This window comes from Muntiacus reevesi, chromosome 4, assembly GCF_963930625.1.
Source record: "Muntiacus reevesi chromosome 4, mMunRee1.1, whole genome shotgun sequence".
Lineage (NCBI taxonomy): Eukaryota > Metazoa > Chordata > Mammalia > Artiodactyla > Cervidae > Muntiacus > Muntiacus reevesi.
The window spans coordinates 54,961,487-54,980,188 of NC_089252.1; the positions used below are offsets into that span (position 1 = coordinate 54,961,487).

Consider the following 18,702-nt stretch of genomic DNA (forward strand, 5'->3'; position numbering starts at 1 on the left):
AGGCTGAAGCTGGAGAGGCCCCGCTCTCCTGAGGCCTCCGGCTAAGCAGGAACACCCCATCCTCCCCTAAGTCCTGTTGGACCTACAAGCACATACGCCCGGCATACGGCATGGCTTTGAAAAGGGAGACAAAACGTGGATGGTATGAGACTTGCTTCCTTCCCTGGGGGAACTAGCAATTTGACCAAGAGATAAGACTTTCAGGTATTAAACAGGGAGCAGGACGTGATTTGCAAACTTCGGTGTCATTGAATTCCCAAAGGCACCGTGAAGGCAGGGAGTGCTTGTGCTGGACAGGAGGGGAGAGGTCAGGGTGGCTTGAATCTTTGGGAACAGAGCCAGGAGGGGGTAACCTGAGCCCAGCGGGGAGGATTAGACTTAGCTGGACGGGGGGGGGCGGGCACTCCGGCAGGTGTATAGGAGCGAGACCCAGCGGGTCACGGGCGAGGTCAGCGAAGAGACAGCGTGTGGGGACGAGGCCTGAAGAATGGGTGTCAGGGGCTGGAAGGCACGGAACTCTGCTCAGGAGCAAACTGCCGGGGCAAGTCTGCCATTCCTCTTCATTTAAGTGCAATTCTGAGCAGATGGAAGAGGCAGGCTACAAAGTCAGGACAGCGCGTCGTGCGTAGGAGACAGACTTAGCAGCCAGCCTGCCGGAGCTCACACACCATCCATCCACCGTGTGATAGTGGACAAGCTACCGGGTGTCTCAGGGCAATCACTGGATCTGCACAGGGGCTGATGTGAGGATTATGGAGTTAATTCTTATAAAGGGCTTAAAGCAGGGCCTGGTGCACACGAAGCTCTAAATTGGTGGTTCTCAGCCTTGCCCTAGAATCTTCTGCAGTGCTTGATAAAAACTGCCAGCGCCAGAAGAGTCTTAGGGCAGGGAGACCATTCTGCACGATATGATATTGGTGGGCAGGCGTCATCAGGCATTTTTCCAAACCCATGGGATGTACAATGCCGAGAGAGAGAAAGGGAGCTCGGATGCAAACTGTGGACTTTGATGACGATGTGTCTGAGAGTCTCACCAGTTGTGACAAACGCCCCGCTCTGGTGGGGGATGCAGACCGTGGAGAGTCTGCACTGGGGACAGGGGGAGGTATGGAAACTGCTTTCGGCTCCATTTTGCTGTGAACCTAACACTGCTATAAAAAATAAAGTCTGTTTGAAAGAGCGGAAAATATTACCAGTGCCAGGGCCTCACCAACACAAAAAAACAATTAAGCGGCATCTCAGAGAGATGGGCTGTGCAGCTGGCCTTTTTCAGCCTCCCAGGTGACTGTGACGGGCAGTCAGGGCCCAGCAGGCACTGAGCTAAACGCACGTCAGCTCCAGGACCTGGTGAAGCAGGCTGGGGAGTCGGTCAGCGGACGGCAGAGGAGGGTCAGGGCAGGGTTGGCTTCCTGGCTCTCATTTGACACAAAAGTGCTGAGCTTGTGGCAGCTTTTTGAACTCTAGGATCAAACGCAGACCCACCAGATATTCTATGAATATGACATGAGCACACTGGTTTCAGAAAGAAAAGCGTCTCGTGGCCTTACTCCCAACAGGCTTAGTTAACAGATGACAGACCCCTCTTCTCAAAAGAAAACTCAAGGATAGCTGGAAACCATCGCCACTGGCCTCACCAACAGGCCCCCAAGCTGGCACAGGGTCCCAGAACGTCTCCAGAAATCTCAAAGGACACAGTGACAACAGAAAGACTTCTAGATTAAATTGCAAATCCTTCTATGAAAGACATGGCCTCTTTAGAGCAGGACAGAAATCCAGGCAACAGTGGACCCTGACTCGAAGGACCCAGTGCTCTTTCATGGAAGTCAGTTAGCTAAGAATTCTGAAGGGCTAACACTGTTATTTCACTTAAACATCCAGCATGCTCCAAGACAAACCTGGATTTTCCCTTCCAAACCTGCTTTTCCGTCTCACAAAAATGTGCAATTCCGCTCTACCAATTATCGGGGCCGTGCACCCTGGAGACGGTCCTCCACCCCCTCCTAGCATCCGGTCCAATAGCAACATATCCAGTGCTGTCAGATGGATCCAGAAGCTAGTGGCTTCCTGCCTCCTTCTCCAGGACCACCATGGACCAGTTTTGTTGGTCTGTCTAACGTGTGACTCCCTCTCTCTTAACCCTGTTCCGTGAGATCACGGGCTTTGCTGCTGCTACCATGGGTTAAAGCCACTGCAGCAGGAGTGAAACAAAAGGGGTCAACCAGCTTCCTTGGAAAAAAAAGTGAGGAAGAAAGATGGATGGGACATTTGAACAGACAGTGGAAACTGCGATTTTATGCCTGTCTGCTGTCACTTAATTTCTAACCTTTAGAAATAGAAGTTGGAGTAGTGACCGTTGAAAATCCTAAATTCAGGATTCTTACAGAAGCAGAGACTGACATCACCTTGTTATCCTAGCAGAGAGAGATTAAACATTATAGTCAGTTTACAGTGATGCCACTGGCCTGCGTGTTTGGTCAGGGCAGACAACATTACAGAGGCCCTTGGTTTGAAAAAAAAAAAAAACCCTGTCTTTCCTCCTGCATCTGAAGTGGTTAGGACTCTCTAAAATAAAAACAATGCTTAGAAAAATTTAAACAAAGAAAAGAAAAGCAAGATCTTCCTGACCCAGGGATCAAACCTGAGTCTCCTGCAATGCAAGCACATTCTTCCCCATCTGAGCCACCAGGGGCCCCAGATCTTGGAAAACCCCTGGCATATCGTAGACCCTCCATGAATCCTTTTTTTTTTTTTTTTTAAGTCTTTATTGAATTTGTTACAATATTGCTTCTGTTTTTTTTTCCTCCAATGTTTTGCTTTTGGCCACAATTTTGGTTTAAGATCCTGGATCAGGGATCGAACCTGCACTGGAAGCTGAAGTCTTGACCACTGGACTGCTAGGGATGTCTGTGAATCCTTATTTTTAAAGGAAGTCCTCACAATCACTTCTTTTTGAGTTATACTCCAGCAAGTGTGTAAGTAGATTTTTGTTTTGTAGGACAGCCTAGTAGAATGAGATGCAGTAGGGACAGGTAATCCTAGCTTTGGTCCTAACCAGTTGTTAGGAGCTTGGATGGGTCCCACAATCACTCTGGGTCTTGGGTCTAATAAAGGAACTGGACTGGACCAATTGCATTTGACCAGTTCAATCAGCATTTCTTGGGAGTATCACCTGAGTATCAGTATTTTTCGAGAGTTCCCTAGGGGTAAGGTATAGCCAGGGGCCAGATAATCCATAAAACAGGGCTTCTCACATGGTAACGTGCACGCAAATCACCTGGGATCTCGTTAAAAGGCAGCATCTGATTTGCCAGGCCAGGGTGCGGTCTGGGACTGGCATTCTAATGAGCTTCCAGGGGAAATCAACTTTGAGTGACAAGGCCTTGGAGTCGCTTCCAGCTCTATGACTCCACCGTGTCTATGAAGAGTGAATGTCCCTTTATTAAATCCTCAGAAAAATATCAGTGTCACTGACTGGCACCTCCATTTGAGCCGAGTTTGTAGGAGGTGCCCAGCAGCTGGCCCTGTGGAACTCAGTGGCTGTTTAAATGGGTTTTGCCTTTTTAATTTTCATTTCATTTATTTTTTTTAATTGGAGTATAATTGTTTTACAGTGCTGCGATAGCTTCTGCAGTACCACAACATGAATCAGCTGTAAGTGTAAATACATCCTCTCTCTCTGGGGCCTCCCTCCCACCTCTCTAGGTCGTCACAGAGCACCAGGCTGAGCCCCCTGTGCCGCTTCCCACCAGCTAGCTATTTTACCCACAGCTTTCCCTGGTGGCCCAGAGGTAAAGAACCTGCCTGCAATGCAGGAGATGTGGGTTCGATCCCTGGGTCAGGAAGAGCCCCTGGAGAAGGAAATGGCAACCCACTCCAGTATTCCTGCCTGCAGAATCCCATGGACAGATGAGCCTGGTGGGCTACAGTCCATGTGGTTGCAAAAGAGTCAGACATGACTTGACGACTGAACAGCGAGTGTATACATGTCACTCCTAACCCCCCAATTCCTCCCACCCTGTCCTGCCCCATGCTGTGTCCACAAGTCCGTTCCCTGCGTCTGCATCTCTCTATTCCTACCCTGCAGGTAGGATCATCAGTGCCATTTTTCTAGATTCCATGCATATGCATTAATACACGGTCTTTGTTTTTCTCTTTCTGACTTCCTTCACTCTGTATGACAGACTCTAGGTTCATCCACATCACTGTCATTGACCCAATTTCATTCCTTTTTATGGCTGAGTTGGTTTTTCTTTTTTAAAAAACTAGTTGCTCGACCCAGGCAGGAGGAAATAGTGCAAAAACAGACCAGAGCTCTTCTCTCTCAGAAGCAGTCTAGGAGACTGGTCAGGGAAGGAACCGTTCACAAGGTGATTGCTTCTCTTTGCCTGCTGCTCTGTTGTCGGACCCTTGGTGCCTGGTGCCTCCCGCTTGGTCATCTTCCCCCGCCCATCTCCCTTGCCCCCGTATCACCTGGCACCTGCGGGGTGAGCCGGCCCAGCTCCTGGCAGCAGACAGGAAAGTGGGGAGCTGGCACGGTGCCCGGGGGAGCAGCCCCTTGCTGGGGGAGGGGCAGGCAGGAGTGGCAAGGAAGAAGCGTCCCACAGCTGGGCAGCGGCCCAGGGAACCGGGAATGACAGGCCAGAAGGGGGGCGGCCACAGTGGCCAGAAGCTCAGGCTCCACAGCTTGGTGGGTGACCGGAGCCGCTGGCATGGTGGCCTGGTCCTACGGCTCCCACAGGAGGCCTTTTACCAGTCCCTATCTTCACACCCCCTTAAACAGCACAGCCCCTAGAGCACCCGCAGACTGACCACCAAGAAGCCACCATGATTCGAATCCCTCCCCCGAAACTCAGATGGCTGTCCGGGGAATGGCTCTGTGAGGAGGAAAATATCGAACCGACAAAGACAGAGGAACAGGAGAAACCCATACAAAGCTGATTGAATTCGTACGTGTATGTGGAGCCTTCACAAAAGAATGAAGACCCAGAGAAGTGAGCAGGACAGGGAGCTCTTATACCGGTAGACACAGAAATGATAAATTGGTGCGAAGGACTGACAAGCAAGAGGTTTGAGCTGTGGACAGTAAATGGTGAGGAGGTCACAGAGAGATAAACGCGACTTTCACAAGGTTTGTTTGTACAGAGTTCTTGCCCCAGTTTCCCCGTCTCTGGTGATAAGAAGGCCTTCTCTCCTCCGGATACAGGGAATGCACCTTTCACAGGGGAGTTTTATTAATAAGAGCTGTTTCCGGGAAGAATGGTGATGGGGGGAGGTCAGAATGATCTTTCTGCTTCTTCCATTTTTAAAAATTCCTTCAACTTAAGATCTTTCATATGCCAAGGTATCAAATTTGGGGGTGGCGCATCCTACATGCCATCAGCTTTTCCCCCTCCTCTCAGATGAAGATTCGGTAAAGAACACAGCAAATGCACCATACGCATTGTGTAATTCATCCCACAGAGCTCACTGTCGGGTGCTGGGGGTACTGTAGGGAACAGATCAGACAAGTTTCTGCAGCCATGGAACCTACCTTCCAGTTGAGGGGAAACTCTGACAAACAAAAATTTAAATAAATACTTATCAGGACTGGAAATAACCCCAGGTGTCCAAGCACGAGATAACAAATTCCGAGAGATCCGAACCATGAAACTCAGAAACATTGCTCAGCCATAAAAGGAGGGAACCACTGATTCACCAAATGACACAGATGACTCTTGAAATAATTACGTGGCGTGAAAGAAGCCAGATACGAAAGAGTGCATGCTCCACGATCTCAATTAATTATAAAAATTCTAGAAAAGGTAAGCGAGTCTCCAGTGACCAAAGCTTGTTGTATGAGGATGGGGGGTGGGCGCAAAGAGGGCCAGAAAGTGGGGATGCAAAGGGGCAGGCAGAGGTCCTTTAGGAGAATAAATGTGTCCATTTTCTTGATGGTGGTGATGGTTCCATGGCTGCGTGCATGTGTCAAAATGCACCAAACTCAACACTTCAACTGTGAAGAGCTCACTGTATGTCTATGACACCTATGCAAAGCTGATAAATTGTGTGTGTGTGCCCCCCATACGTACATACATTACATCATGTGCTACATGAAGACTGAAGCAAGATCAGGAAGGCAGGACATGCTGGGGGCAGGTGGTGCTATTTTAGATGGCGGGTCAGAGGTCTCAGGTGATTTTGAGCAGAAACCTGAAGGCAGTAAGAGAACTAGCCATGGGGTTATCTGGGGAGAGAACATTCCAGAAGAAAGAGCAAGGACAAGGGTCTTGCAGGAGCACCCTAGACCTGAGTGACACTGGAGTTCAGGGATGGCCCAGAATTTAGTTGATGCTAAAGCTCTGAACCAAATCACTGCCCCAAGCTTCACATACAGTCTCGCATCTGTTCTGCCTACCTGGGGAGAGTCCATGCCTTTGGCCTGGCTGCCTAACACTTATATAAGCCCTGGTCATTCTAAACTAGCTCTGCAATCACACTAAGACTCTCATTCAAGAATTCCAAGGGCTTCCCTGGTGGCTCAGTGGTAAAGAATCCACCTGCCAATGCAGGAGACACAGGTTCAATCCCTGATCCAGGAAGATCCCACATGCCAAGGAGCAAGTAAGCTCACGCACCACAAGTACTGGCCTGCGCTCTAGAGCCTGTGCTCTGCAGCGAGAAAATCCGCCGCAGTGAGAGGCCTGAGCACCACAACAGGAGAGCAGGCCTGCAGCAGCCCCGCTCGCCATAGACAGAGAAAAGTCCGTGCAGCAACGAAGACCCAGCACGGCCAAAAATAAATACATAAAATTATTTTTAAAAAATTAAAAAATTCCAAGATCTGTTTGGCCCCATCTTCTCTGAAATGGGAAGGTAACCTAATCCCACTTTCACATGCTTATGACCAAGAGTAACTAACAGTATCTAACAAAACACAGAAGACCCTGAAAAAAGTGAACATTTACCTGGCACTTACTAAGTACCAGGCACTGTTCTGAAAACCTTCTCTGTATTATCTCAGGTCATCTTCCCCCAGCCTTGCAAGGTAGATACTGTTATTATTCCCACTTTACCCTTTATAGATACAGACACGCTCAAGAAGTAGGGCTCACAGTTGAACCTGGGAGGTTATGACTCTGAAGTCAGCCCTTGCTAAGTACCCATTCATGGCCTTGCAGAGAGCTGCAAATCTCTGATTCTTAACCAGTGATCCCACATATACCCCTACTGGCCTGGTCCAGGTCTGACCCTGTGCATGGCTGGGACACCTTCCAAATTTGGAGGAGTGCTGAATTGTGTCCCCTTCATATTTATATATTAAAGCCCTAATTCCCAATATGATGGTGCTTGGTAACAGGGCTTTTGAGAGGTGATTAGTTTAGGTGAGGGTGGGGCCCTCGTGACAGGATTAGTGCCTTCACAAGAAGAGATAGCAGAGAGCCTGTTCTCCCCCAACCACGTTCTCTCTCTCTCTCTCTCTCTCTGCCATGTGAGGAGACAGCAAGAAGGCAGCCATCAGCAAGCCTAGGAGAGGGTCCTCACCAGAACCCCACCCTGCTGGCACCCTGGTCTCAAGCCTCTGGAACCATGAGAAATAAACTGCTATTGATTAAGCCTCCCAGTCTGTGGTATTTTTGAGCTCATACAGACAAGGTCAACAGAACATGCCAGATCCAAACACCTTTCATATATCAAGTTCATTCCTAGGTTCAAGGGTGGCTCAGTTGTGGTCTGGAAGGGGTCCTGGGAGGGCCCAGAGCGTCAGGCTTCCCCACCCACATGCTGGGACTCAGCCTGAGGCCTGGGCTGATGGCTCAGGAGTTGAGAGGTTGAAGGTGCTGGGATTGGTCCAGTCTTACAGGATTCAGAGAAAGTGAACTGCATTTTGGAGCAGGCAAGCCAGGCAGTCAGAAGTGATGGAGTCTGAGGCAGGGGTCCAAGGCAAGCACAGAATTCTAAGACAGTGAAAGGTAGAGGGTTGTGGGGAGGGAAGGAGAGGCTTCCAGAGGTGATGAAGAAAAAGTGAAGGTAAATTTCATGGGAGATATTTGGCAGGGAGAAAACAGGGCTCAGCTGGTCAGGACAGAAATACCTTCCCAATCAAACTATGTTCTTAGTCCCGTCCCTCCCTGCATCTCCCCTCAGGGCTGAAGCAAAACCCTTCTGGGACTCACAAGACCTGATTCAGTTTCAGTTGTCCTAACTTGCTGTCAAGTAACTTTAAAAAAATTTTTTTTAATATTATTTATTTATTTGGCTGTGCTGGGTCTAAGTTGCAGCACGCAGGATCTTCAATCTTCATTGAGGCGTGCAAAGATCTTTACTGCACGTGGGATCTTTTTTTAGTTGCAGCATGTGGAATTTTAGTTCTGGTTCCCTGACCAGGCATGGAACCTGGACCCCCTGCTTTACAAGGCAGAGTCTTAGCCCCTGGACCACCAGGGATGCCCCTCAGGTAATGTCTCCATGAGGTTCACCTTGAAAGAGGACGTCAACACTGGTCAGGGGATTGCTAGTGCTGGAATTTCTGTATCAGCCAGATTCTCCATCTTTGCAATTCTCAGAAATTCACCCCGTGATTCTGGGATTACAAAGAAAGAGTGAACCCCAGTTGGCCCATGAACTTCCCTCATGTTACTGATCTTCTCTAAGTTCCCAGAAGCTGTCAATGGAGGGGCCCTTCCAGAGTCATTCAGCGCGTGCCCAGTTTCCAGGGCACCTTCCTCTGACTGTCCCACCGTCTGGGGAGGGACTCTTGGACTGGTCTGTCACTGAGAGCTGTGGATCTTCCCTGAGAGCCAGCACCAAGGTGGGAGCAATCACCCTGTCACCATCCACTCCACTGAGACACTCACCTCCGAAGTTAAAACCGGAAAGTGAAGTCGTGCAGCAGACTATCAGCACGGCTTTATCGTCCCGGGGACCAAATGGGTGCTTCTAATCAGGCCCTTGAGACTCACTTAAGAAAAGTTTCTGGCAGTGGTCGGAGGGACAGCCACGAAGCACAGCGGCTGAATTCATTTGGGAAGAATGCTGCAGGAGCCCGCCCTGGCTCCATGCTCGGACACAGAGCCTTCCTGGTGCTGGAAGCCCTAGCACTCATCTTTAAGACTTGTGACACCTACTTAAGCTCATGGGAACACAAAGTTCACAAAATGCTTTCCAATCTCCGATGAAATGCCTTTCCCTCTTAGCCAAATTGTAGCAAGGTTCAGTCATCTTTATTTCCACCCGATGAGTCCTTGATCAAACACGTTAATTACATTTTATGCTCCAAGAGGGAAATAGCAGAGGGGGGAAATGCTGCCAAACTAAGCTGCCTTTCTTACCTCTAAATTGCCCTGTTTTTAATCAGCTCCAAAATTATAGTTTGATGTCTGCCTGCCAATGCAGGAGATACAGGAGATGCGGGTTCAATCTCTGGGTCAGGAAGATCCCCTGGAGGAGGAACTGGCAACCCACTCCAATATTCTTGCCTGAAAAATCCCACGGACAGAGGAGTCTGGCAGGCTACATTCCAAAGGGTAGCAAAGAGTCAGACACGATTGAGCATGAGCATGGCTTGGCATGTTGGGGAACGTGTTCAAATTGCACAAAGTAACATTTATTTAAAGAGTATTCTAAATTCTTGGCATGTGTTGATTTAATCCCTGGGTCAACCCTATAAAGCAGATACTATCTTTACCCCTATTTTATAAGTGAGGAAATGGTGACCCAGAGAGCTTAAGTAACTTGCCCAAAATGATATGGCTTGTAAGAGGCAGATCTGGGATTTAAATCCATATTCAGTTTTGGATTCAAATCCTTGCTTTCAGTGGTGGATACAATCTCCTGTCCTTTGTAAGTGAAGGTGATGGTGACCCTTCTACCTTTAGCAGGATGTGTGCCTTGAGGTGTTTCTTCCTAGAATAAAGATATTTGCATTTTTTAATTAAATATTTTATTATTTTTGGCTGCCTCGAGTCTTAGTTTTCAGCATGCAGGGTCTTTCCTCATGGAGCATACACTTCTCTCTAGTTGTGGTGCAGACTCTGGGGTGTGCGGGCTCAGTAGATGTGGTGTGTGGGCTCAGGTGCCCGAGGCGTGTGGGATCTTAGTTCCCCAACCAGGGCTCCAAGCCAGGTCCTCTCTATCAGAAGGTGGATTCTTAACCACTGGACCACCAGGGACATCCCCGGAATGGAGGTATTCTTCACTGACTGACCTCTTCTCATTTGCCCAGCCTCATTCACAACCAATAACTCATGTTTCTGAGATGTCTGAGAAAGAATTTGGGTTTTCTTGGGTATAGAGATAGGCTGAGGGCCCCTTCAAGGCCAGTTAGGCTCAGACAACAAGCGCTTATGAACAACCCTCTGCCAGCTACAAACCAGAGTGACTTCAAGAATTTAACAGTGTCCTAAGGCTCCTAGCATCTGTCCATCCAAGCATGAGGAAAAACTGAGAAGACCCAGACTTCACTGAAGTCATAGATTCCACCTTTTAAAAACCATCCAAACAGGGTTTACAGGGTTTTACTCTATCAATATATATGATAGAAACAGCTTCAATCCTGTGATTAGGTTACAGCTCTCCTGCTTAAAATCCATTTTCTTCTTGTCTTTGAAAATTCTCAACTGATTCTAACACTTTCAAAACTATGCATATAAAATTATTCTGGAACTCTAAACACACTTGACTAGGACAAAGTAATCCTTTCAGATTAATTCTGGGAATACAAGACTTTCAGGGAGTGTTAACTGCTAACTAAAAACAACTAAATTTGCTGCAGTGACCTGTACACTCCACTGATCATTTTGCATAAATCATCTCAATACATCATCACAAACACCCATTTTACAGATGAAGAAACTGAAGCTCAGAGAAGTTAACTGACTTGCTTAAGGTCACATAAATCACAAGCAGCAAAACTTATTATTAAACTCCTGCCTGCCAAGATAGGAGACATAATGAGATGTGGGTTTGATTCCTGGGTCAGGAAGATCCCCTGGAAGAGGGCATGGCAAACCACTCCAGTATTCTTGCCTGGAGAATCCCATGGACAGAGGAGCCTAGTGGGCTGAAGTCCACAGGGTCACAAAGAGTTGGACACGGCTGAAGCAACATAGCATGAGATAGAGTAGATGACAAAATGTGGCCACTGTTTCCCTTCACTCAGTTATGTACACCCTGCTGCAATGTGACATTTCTACTCTACTGTTCAAGAAGTGGCATTTCTCTTCCTGCCTCTTGACTCTGGTCTGGCCCCGTAACTTGCTTTGGCCCAGAAAACGTGGAGGGGGTGGTGTTGGGATGGAGCTCAACAGGAGCGTTTCCTGGAGCTTTCTCCATATTGCTCCCCTGAGACCCAGGTATAGGAAGCCTGTTCTAACCAATTGGAGGATCAGAGAGAATCCAGCATGAACTGCCAGACCTCCTGGTGAAGCCACGTTGGACCTCCCAGTCCAGCCAAGCCTCAGACTGACTCAAGTCCATGAGTGAGCATGAGTGAGCCAGGCAGTATCCACCACTGCCAGCCCACAGAATCGGAAGAACAAACCAGCTGCTGCTGCTTCAGGGCACTCTGTTTTGGGGTGGTTGATGACACCGTTTCTCATCGTCAGCCCTACTGGCATTATAGAATGGGTGGTACTTCATTGTGGGGCATTGCCCTGAGCAATATCCAGCATCCAGCAGCATTCTTGGCCTCTATCCACCAGATGCTGGAAGCACCCCTTCCCAGACGTGACAATCGAAAACGCCTCCAGACATGGCCAGATGTTCCCTGGTGTCAAAACACATAAGTGACTCAGGAAACCCTCAGATGGAATTTTTTCCCTTCAACATCTTGAGCAATCAATATCCAGTTTGGGGCAGCGTTGGAAAACGTTCTTTGCCCCTGGACCCACTCATGCCTCCCAGGAGGCCTGGATGGAGTCAACTGGTATCTTGGGAACAGCACTCTGGTTATCAGGGGAAAAAATGGTCAATCCTATACTAAGTAGGTGAGGGGCAGCATTTTTTAAAGAATGCTCAGACACATCATGTATTAGTGTTCTAGAGTGGACAAAACAAACGGCTTCACAGAGAGCAGCACAAAACAACAACAGTGTGCTCCTTCACTGTCCTGGCGGCCGGGAGGTCCAAAATCACTGCGTCAGCCGGGCCACGCTGGAGGGAGGTCCCTCTGAAGGCTCGGGAAGAATCTCTCCTCGCTCCTCCCCCTCGGGGGGCCGCCGGCGGACCTGGGCTTCTCCCTCCTCGCAGCGACACCATGCCAGCCTCTGCCTGTCTTCACCCGGCTGTTTCCCTCTCTGTGTCTCTGCTTTCTCTCTGTATAAAGATGCCAGTCAGAGCCCATATTCATCCGAGCATGATCCTATCTTAAATAATTACATCTGCAAAGACCCTACTTTTGGGCTTCCCAAAGGCTCAATGGTCATGAATCCGCCTGCCAATGCAGGAGACATGGTTCGATCCCCAGTGCAGGAAGATCCCACATGTCTCAACCAGGCCCACATGCCACAAGTACTGAGCCTGCGCCCTGGAGCCTGTGCTCCGCAACAAGAGAAGCCACCGCAGTGAGGAGCCCAAACACTGCAACCAGACTATAAAGCCGGCGCAGCAACGAAGACCCAGCCTAGCTGAAGACAAATGAATAAATAAAGAGCCCTGAGCTCCTGGTATTGGGGCGGGGGGGAAGACTATTTCCAAACAAGGTCACACTCTGAGGTTCCAGGTGAACATGAATATGGAGGACTCTATTCAACCCACACACATATGAGCAGACTGCTTGTGGTGGCTGCGGTTCTCCCGACCACTATCCCCACCAGGTCCTCTACAGGGTCCATCTCCAGACCAGCCAGCGCCAGGGCTGAGCCGATGAGAGAGCGAGCGGGGCTGCTTCCCGTCCCTCTGACCGGGGGCTCCTGCCCTGGCCTCCGCTTCCCCTCCCTCCTGCTTCACTCTTAACCTAGACTCGCCCTCATCACTGCTGGATGGGACCGTGACCAACCAAAGAGGCCTCCACGCTTCGGAGATGATCGTCTTTCTCTAGGTGTGGGTTCCTAGGCACATTTTCATCTGTTCTTCGCTGCTTGTCTTTAAACTCCATTCATAAGAGACCACAGTTCCCAGTTTGTATGTATATTGCTACTTGCTTTCATGATGAGGTAGAAACCATCTAACTGCATTTTCTTCCCCTCCTCCCAACTGCTACATCTTTATTTTATTTTTTAAAGATCTTTTGAAGTCCATTCTTAAAGTCCTTACCAAATTGGTTACAATACTGCTTCTATTCCATATTCTGGGTTTTTGGCCACGAAGCATGTGGGTGGGATCTTTGTTCCCCAACCAAGGATCAAAACCACACCCCTTGCATTAGAAGGCAAACTCTTAACCACTGGGCCACCAGGGAAGTCCCAACCCCTGTATCTCAAGGGGCGGAAAATGTTTTCATGCTATAGTGCAAACTATACTGCTATTATTGATGCTTCTCTCTCTCTCAACACTTTCTTGGCTTTCCATGTCTTTTGTCTGCCAAGCACTTGACCTGTGGTAATGGAAAGGTCACAACAGCACTGATCAATCTCTCCAGATAGCCTTATTTGCTGTAAATACACGGTTTCACAGGATTAGAGTGATACAAGGAGAATGCAGGAAGAATGCGGGGAGAAGTGCTACCGAGCTGAGCAAAGAGGGAAGATGAGAACGTGGATAAACACGGCAGCAGGGCTCGTAGCCTCACAGCAGAAGTGCAGATGGGACATTAAGCCAGGAAAAGCCCTTGGGAAACACAGAAACAAATATCTAAGAACTCAGACTTAGTGACTGGAAGACTAAACTCAGGTGGGTAGAGTATTTTTCTTCGGGAAACTAAAAGCTAATCTGGCGACTTATGGTGCACTGATAATGACCAAAAAAAAAAATCAAGATTAATATGGTTATTAACAACTAACTTTCAGTCTCTGAAAGACATTTGCACAAAATCCTATTTATTTTCCTAACCTGCACTTCATATATGGATAGAAGTCAAACTACTTTACAGATGCATATTTTCAGATCAAAGCATTTTGCATCTTGGACAGCATATTGGAATCACCTGGACTGGGGATTGACTTTGTCAAGAGTGAAGGACGAGTGTTAGTGGGTTTATTGCCCTGCTCATGGGCAGTTACAGCTCAGAACTCCAAGTGTAGGACACCAGATCTTTTAAAGATTATTAGTGTCCAACATATTTACCACTAAGTGGTGGGGGGGGCGGGGAAAGGAGCCACATCTATTACCATATTGTTGTTCAGTCACTCGGTCGGGTCCAACTCTTGTGACCCCATGGACTGCAGCATGCCAGGCCTCCCTGTCCTTCGCCATCATATTGCCCTACCATTATTCGTCTGCATTAGGACTGAATACTGTTCCCTGCAGCGGGGCTACCTTTCAAACGGCAGGAACTTGGAAAGAGTGCAGTCACATTAAACTTTTCATTTTTAGAGTGAATCACTGCGCTGCTGAACCTTAGAGCAGAGAATGAGAGCCCCTGACCTTTACCCAGTGCTAGCTCCCTTGCTAACTTTCTCTTTCCTATGTTGTGTCTCTCCCATTGTAACCCACCCATCTGACCCGGGTTTCACCATGGCTCCCCCTCAACTCCTAACACCCCACAAAATGTTTGGTTTGTCTATACTCCTCAGCATGTACAAACAACAATTAACAAATCTCAATTCCTAAATGGTATTCCATCAGTAAAAGGGTACACATTGATCTTCTCTCCTGGTTACAAAGTGAGTATAATATTTTAGTTTAGTGTAAGACCCAAATTAATCAATCAAGAAATATGTATTGAGTGCTCAGAGGCACAAAGTTAGGAGTGGAATACATACGAAGAACAGTGTGTAGGCCCTCAAGGATCTTACTATCTAGACCAGGGGCTGGCAAACTATGGTCCACGGGCCAAATCTGGCCCCCAACTGCTTCTACAAATAAAGTTTTATTGGAACACAACCATGATCTTTTGGGGGATTTGGGGGTTTTTTTGTTTGTTTGTTTCATTTTTTGGGCTTTGAGCACTATGATGGCAGAGTGATAGAGACTGTCTGGACTTCAAAGCCAGAAATATTTACTATCTGGCCCTTTATAGATAAAGTTTGCCAATGATGATATAAGCAAACTAATAACCACAACCACAAATATCTATATGATAGATACATAGATGTATTAACAGGAAACAGTGAGGGTTCCTGCCATCAGGAGGTGCACAGCCTACTGAGCAAGCATCAGTCCTGAGCAGGAAATAACTGCCCAACGGGAGGCCTGTGCAAAGGAGATGAGGACGTTTGAGGATGTCTGAGGCTGGACAGATCCAGGTGACAGACCTGCCCGTGAGTCAGGCAGCGGGCAGTCAGGCAGCCACCTACCCCGGTGGCTCAGCGGGTAAAGAGTCCCCCTGCAGTGCAGGAGACCCCGGTTTGGTCCTGGGGCAGGAAGACCCTCCTGAGAAGAGACAGGCTACCCACTCCAGTCATCTTGCCTGGAGAATCACCAGGGACAGAAGAGCCTGGCGCGCTCCAGTCCATGGGGTCGCAGAGAGTCAGACACGACTGGGCGACTGATCACAGCACAGCACAGGGGATTCTAAGCCGACTGGGGTGAAGAGGAGGGTGAGGAGAGCCTCGACAAAGTGGAACGAAGAGGCAGGAAGCCCAACCCGTGGCTGCGGGCCAGTGGCGGCCAGCGGGCTGCCTCCCAGTACTTGGACCATGAGGGGAAGGCGGCATGGTTTGTTCACCGCTTGTCTCTCTTGATGGACTTGAGGTTTTCCAAGCAATGTTCATGCTGTTCACCTCGACTCGGGCATTAAGCTACATGCCTGCCATATAGTAGCTGCATGATGAATATCATATAAAAATTAAATAATAAGCATGAGGCTTTCAAGGGCTAAGGTCTCTCTTGGTAAATGTCACGCTGCATTTGAAACTATGTGGTTTATTTTCAGGTATATTTTGATATTGATTTCTAACCTAATTCCACAGTGATAAGAGAACAGACTCTGTATGATTTCATTATCTTTGGTCCATGAAATTTTTACATGTTACAAATTTACATTGTTTTATGTCCCTGGGTATACTATTCGAGTGTCTCCTGGTTTATAGTCTATGGGAACTTGAATAGAATTTGTATCCTGCTGTTGTGTGAAAACTATATAAATCTTAATTATGTTGAATTGGTTCATAGTGCTTTTCAGGTCTCCTATATCCTTCTATTTTTCTATCTGTTCATTCTATTAATTTTTGAGAGTTTGACATTGAAACTCCCAACTAAAAATCTTAAATTATCTACTTAAAAAAATAACTGTAATATACAATCAAACTATATATAACTTTGTTCTGTATTTTCCAAACCTCCTATAAATGTGTTATCATACTTTCATAATTTAGAAAAAATTTTAAAGAAATATTAATTTTTTAAAAAAGCTAAATAATAAACAAATAAATGGATGTCTCAAATACCAGGTTAGATAGGCTGCAGGCCAGTTGAGTCAAGCATTTCAACCATAGTGAAGTGACCTCTGACCTTACTTTGAAACAAAAGCAAAGATCAGAGATTAAGAAAGCTTTTATTGAGCAACTACTATATAACAAGCCTTTTACAAGCATTACATCATTTAATTCATTCAGCCACCCTTTGATGGATGAAAAAGCTGAGTTTCAGAGAGGTAAGGGAACTGGCCAAGATCACACAGCCCGAACACGGCAGAGCTGAAATGCAAACCCAAGCCTTCAGTTTGTTGTTTTCGGCTCCAAGGCTGCTGGCACACACCCATGCCCCTCAGCCATTTTCACACCACGCTCCGCAGACCTCAGTCTCCTCAGAGCCCCTGTGAGGGACATGGGACCAGTTTGGCTGCGCTGGGGAACGAGAGCTGCCCAGTTTCAGCCAGAGGAGTTCTCCTTTTCTCCACTTCACATGCGACGCTACCTGACTTCACCCCAAGCACACAGTTCTTGTGGGAATGAATAAGAATGAGAAACCACAGTACCGGGCCATGCCACTTTCTCAAAGCAGGCCAGGAGGTCCAGCTTCCAGCCTCAGCTGCACCACCAACTTGCTGCGGGATCCGAGCCCATCACTTCTTCCTTCCATTCTTACACAAGACATGCTGGATGACAGATGATGAAATCCCACAGTGCTTCTGAACTTTCCAGAGAGGACAAGACTTTCAAAAGAGCTTATTCAATGAATGAAAATGCCTGGGCCACCTTGAGTGAAATTCTAAATAAAGCTGTAATGTACCATCCACGGCAGCAATTAGAGGAGGGTGATGAGTTACCAGGCAGAGTTTAGCTGTCTTTGCTGGAGGCCGTCGATCGCATCTAATGGGACTCAAGAAGCAAACACGAGCCAATCTTTTGACCTTACCTGATAGTAACCAGCATACGACAGAACATGGGGAGCTTAGTCAACAGTCCACTGAGGCACATCCACTTACCAACAGAGGTGTAACTCGTGAACGTACTGGTTCTCGAAGGATTCGTAACTGGAGACACTGCCACACTCATCTATGGTGTGACCATTCTTGTACCAAGTTACCTCTGGCTTGGGCTGGCCTGATGATAAAGAAATAAGAATATTCTTACGATGTGAAGTATCTTTGGAAAATCATAAAGCTATCAATAAGAATGGATGATAAACAATAGGGATAAGCATGATGGGCATGTCATTGGGGAACTGGAAAAGCTTCTTGTCGTTGATAAAAAACGCATCCTTCAATAAGCACTCTTGGGCATGTTACGTGCCTAAGAGGATGCTGGGCTGGAGTCGGGGCAGGGGGAGCACACAAAATGAAAAGTCCTGCTCCTAATCTCGAGAAACTATTAGGAGGGCTTCCCTGGTGGCTCAGGGACAAAGCACCCACCGGCCAATGCAGGAGACGTGGGCTCAAGCCCTGGTCCAGGAAGATCCCACGTGCCTTGGAGCAACTCAGCCTGTGCACCACAGCTAGTGAGCCTGTGCTCGGGAGGCCGGGAGGGGCAGCTACTGAGCACACAGATCACAGCTCCTGAGGCGCACGCGCCCTAGAGCCCGTGCTTCACGACAAGAGAAGCCACCGTGATGAGGAGCCTGCACACGGCAGCTGGAGAGGAGCCCCTGCTCGCTGCAGCCGGAGAGAAGCCGGTGCAGCGACGAAGACCCAGCACAGCCGGAAAGAAATAAGTAAATAACTTCCTGAAAGACCGAGTGTCCTTAACTACTATTTATTTAAAAAAAAAAAAGAAGCTATTGAGAAAAATTATCTACAACTAAGAAATATGGCAAAAATGTGGATGGTATCTTGCTTCAATGTCACATGGGACAAAGGTCCATCTCAGAGTTATCTAGGGGAATGCAGTCTGCTTGATCGATGATTACTATTGATTACAATCCCCAGACTTAAAGTTACATATAAACTTACAGATTTTTATTCAATAGAGATGCAAATAATCTCCACATAGCAGACATGATAACCCCATATATTACAGTTGATGGCCCTGTAGGACATTAACCAGTGTTTTAACTCAGCAATCTTATCCTAACATTCGTGCATTAAGTTGCCTATAAACACCCAATTCCTCAAATGTGCTTTGACCAGGTCTTGATATTTTTTGGTTCCCTGTTTACTCAAAGAATTGAGGGACCTTCTCTGTGGTCCAGTGGTTCAGAGTTCCCCTTCCAAAGCAGGGAGTACACGTTGGATCCCTGGTCAGGGAA

At 47.7% G+C, this 18,702-nt stretch overlaps 1 protein-coding gene and 1 long non-coding RNA gene across 3 annotated transcripts in view; one reads left to right on the plus strand and one right to left on the minus strand.

The window, feature by feature from the left end:
• The window catches only part of ALPK2 (alpha kinase 2), a 128,956-nt gene that overhangs the window by 92,723 nt on the left and 17,531 nt on the right, over positions 1-18,702 (minus strand). Inside the window, exon 3 of the mRNA XM_065932821.1 lies at positions 17,444-17,561. Within this exon, the coding sequence (XP_065788893.1) occupies positions 17,444-17,561 (118 nt within the window). The remainder of the gene's footprint in view (positions 1-17,443; positions 17,562-18,702) is intronic.
• Positions 1-18,702, plus strand: part of LOC136166497 (uncharacterized) — a 72,656-nt gene that overhangs the window by 13,181 nt on the left and 40,773 nt on the right. The window lies entirely within an intron of this gene.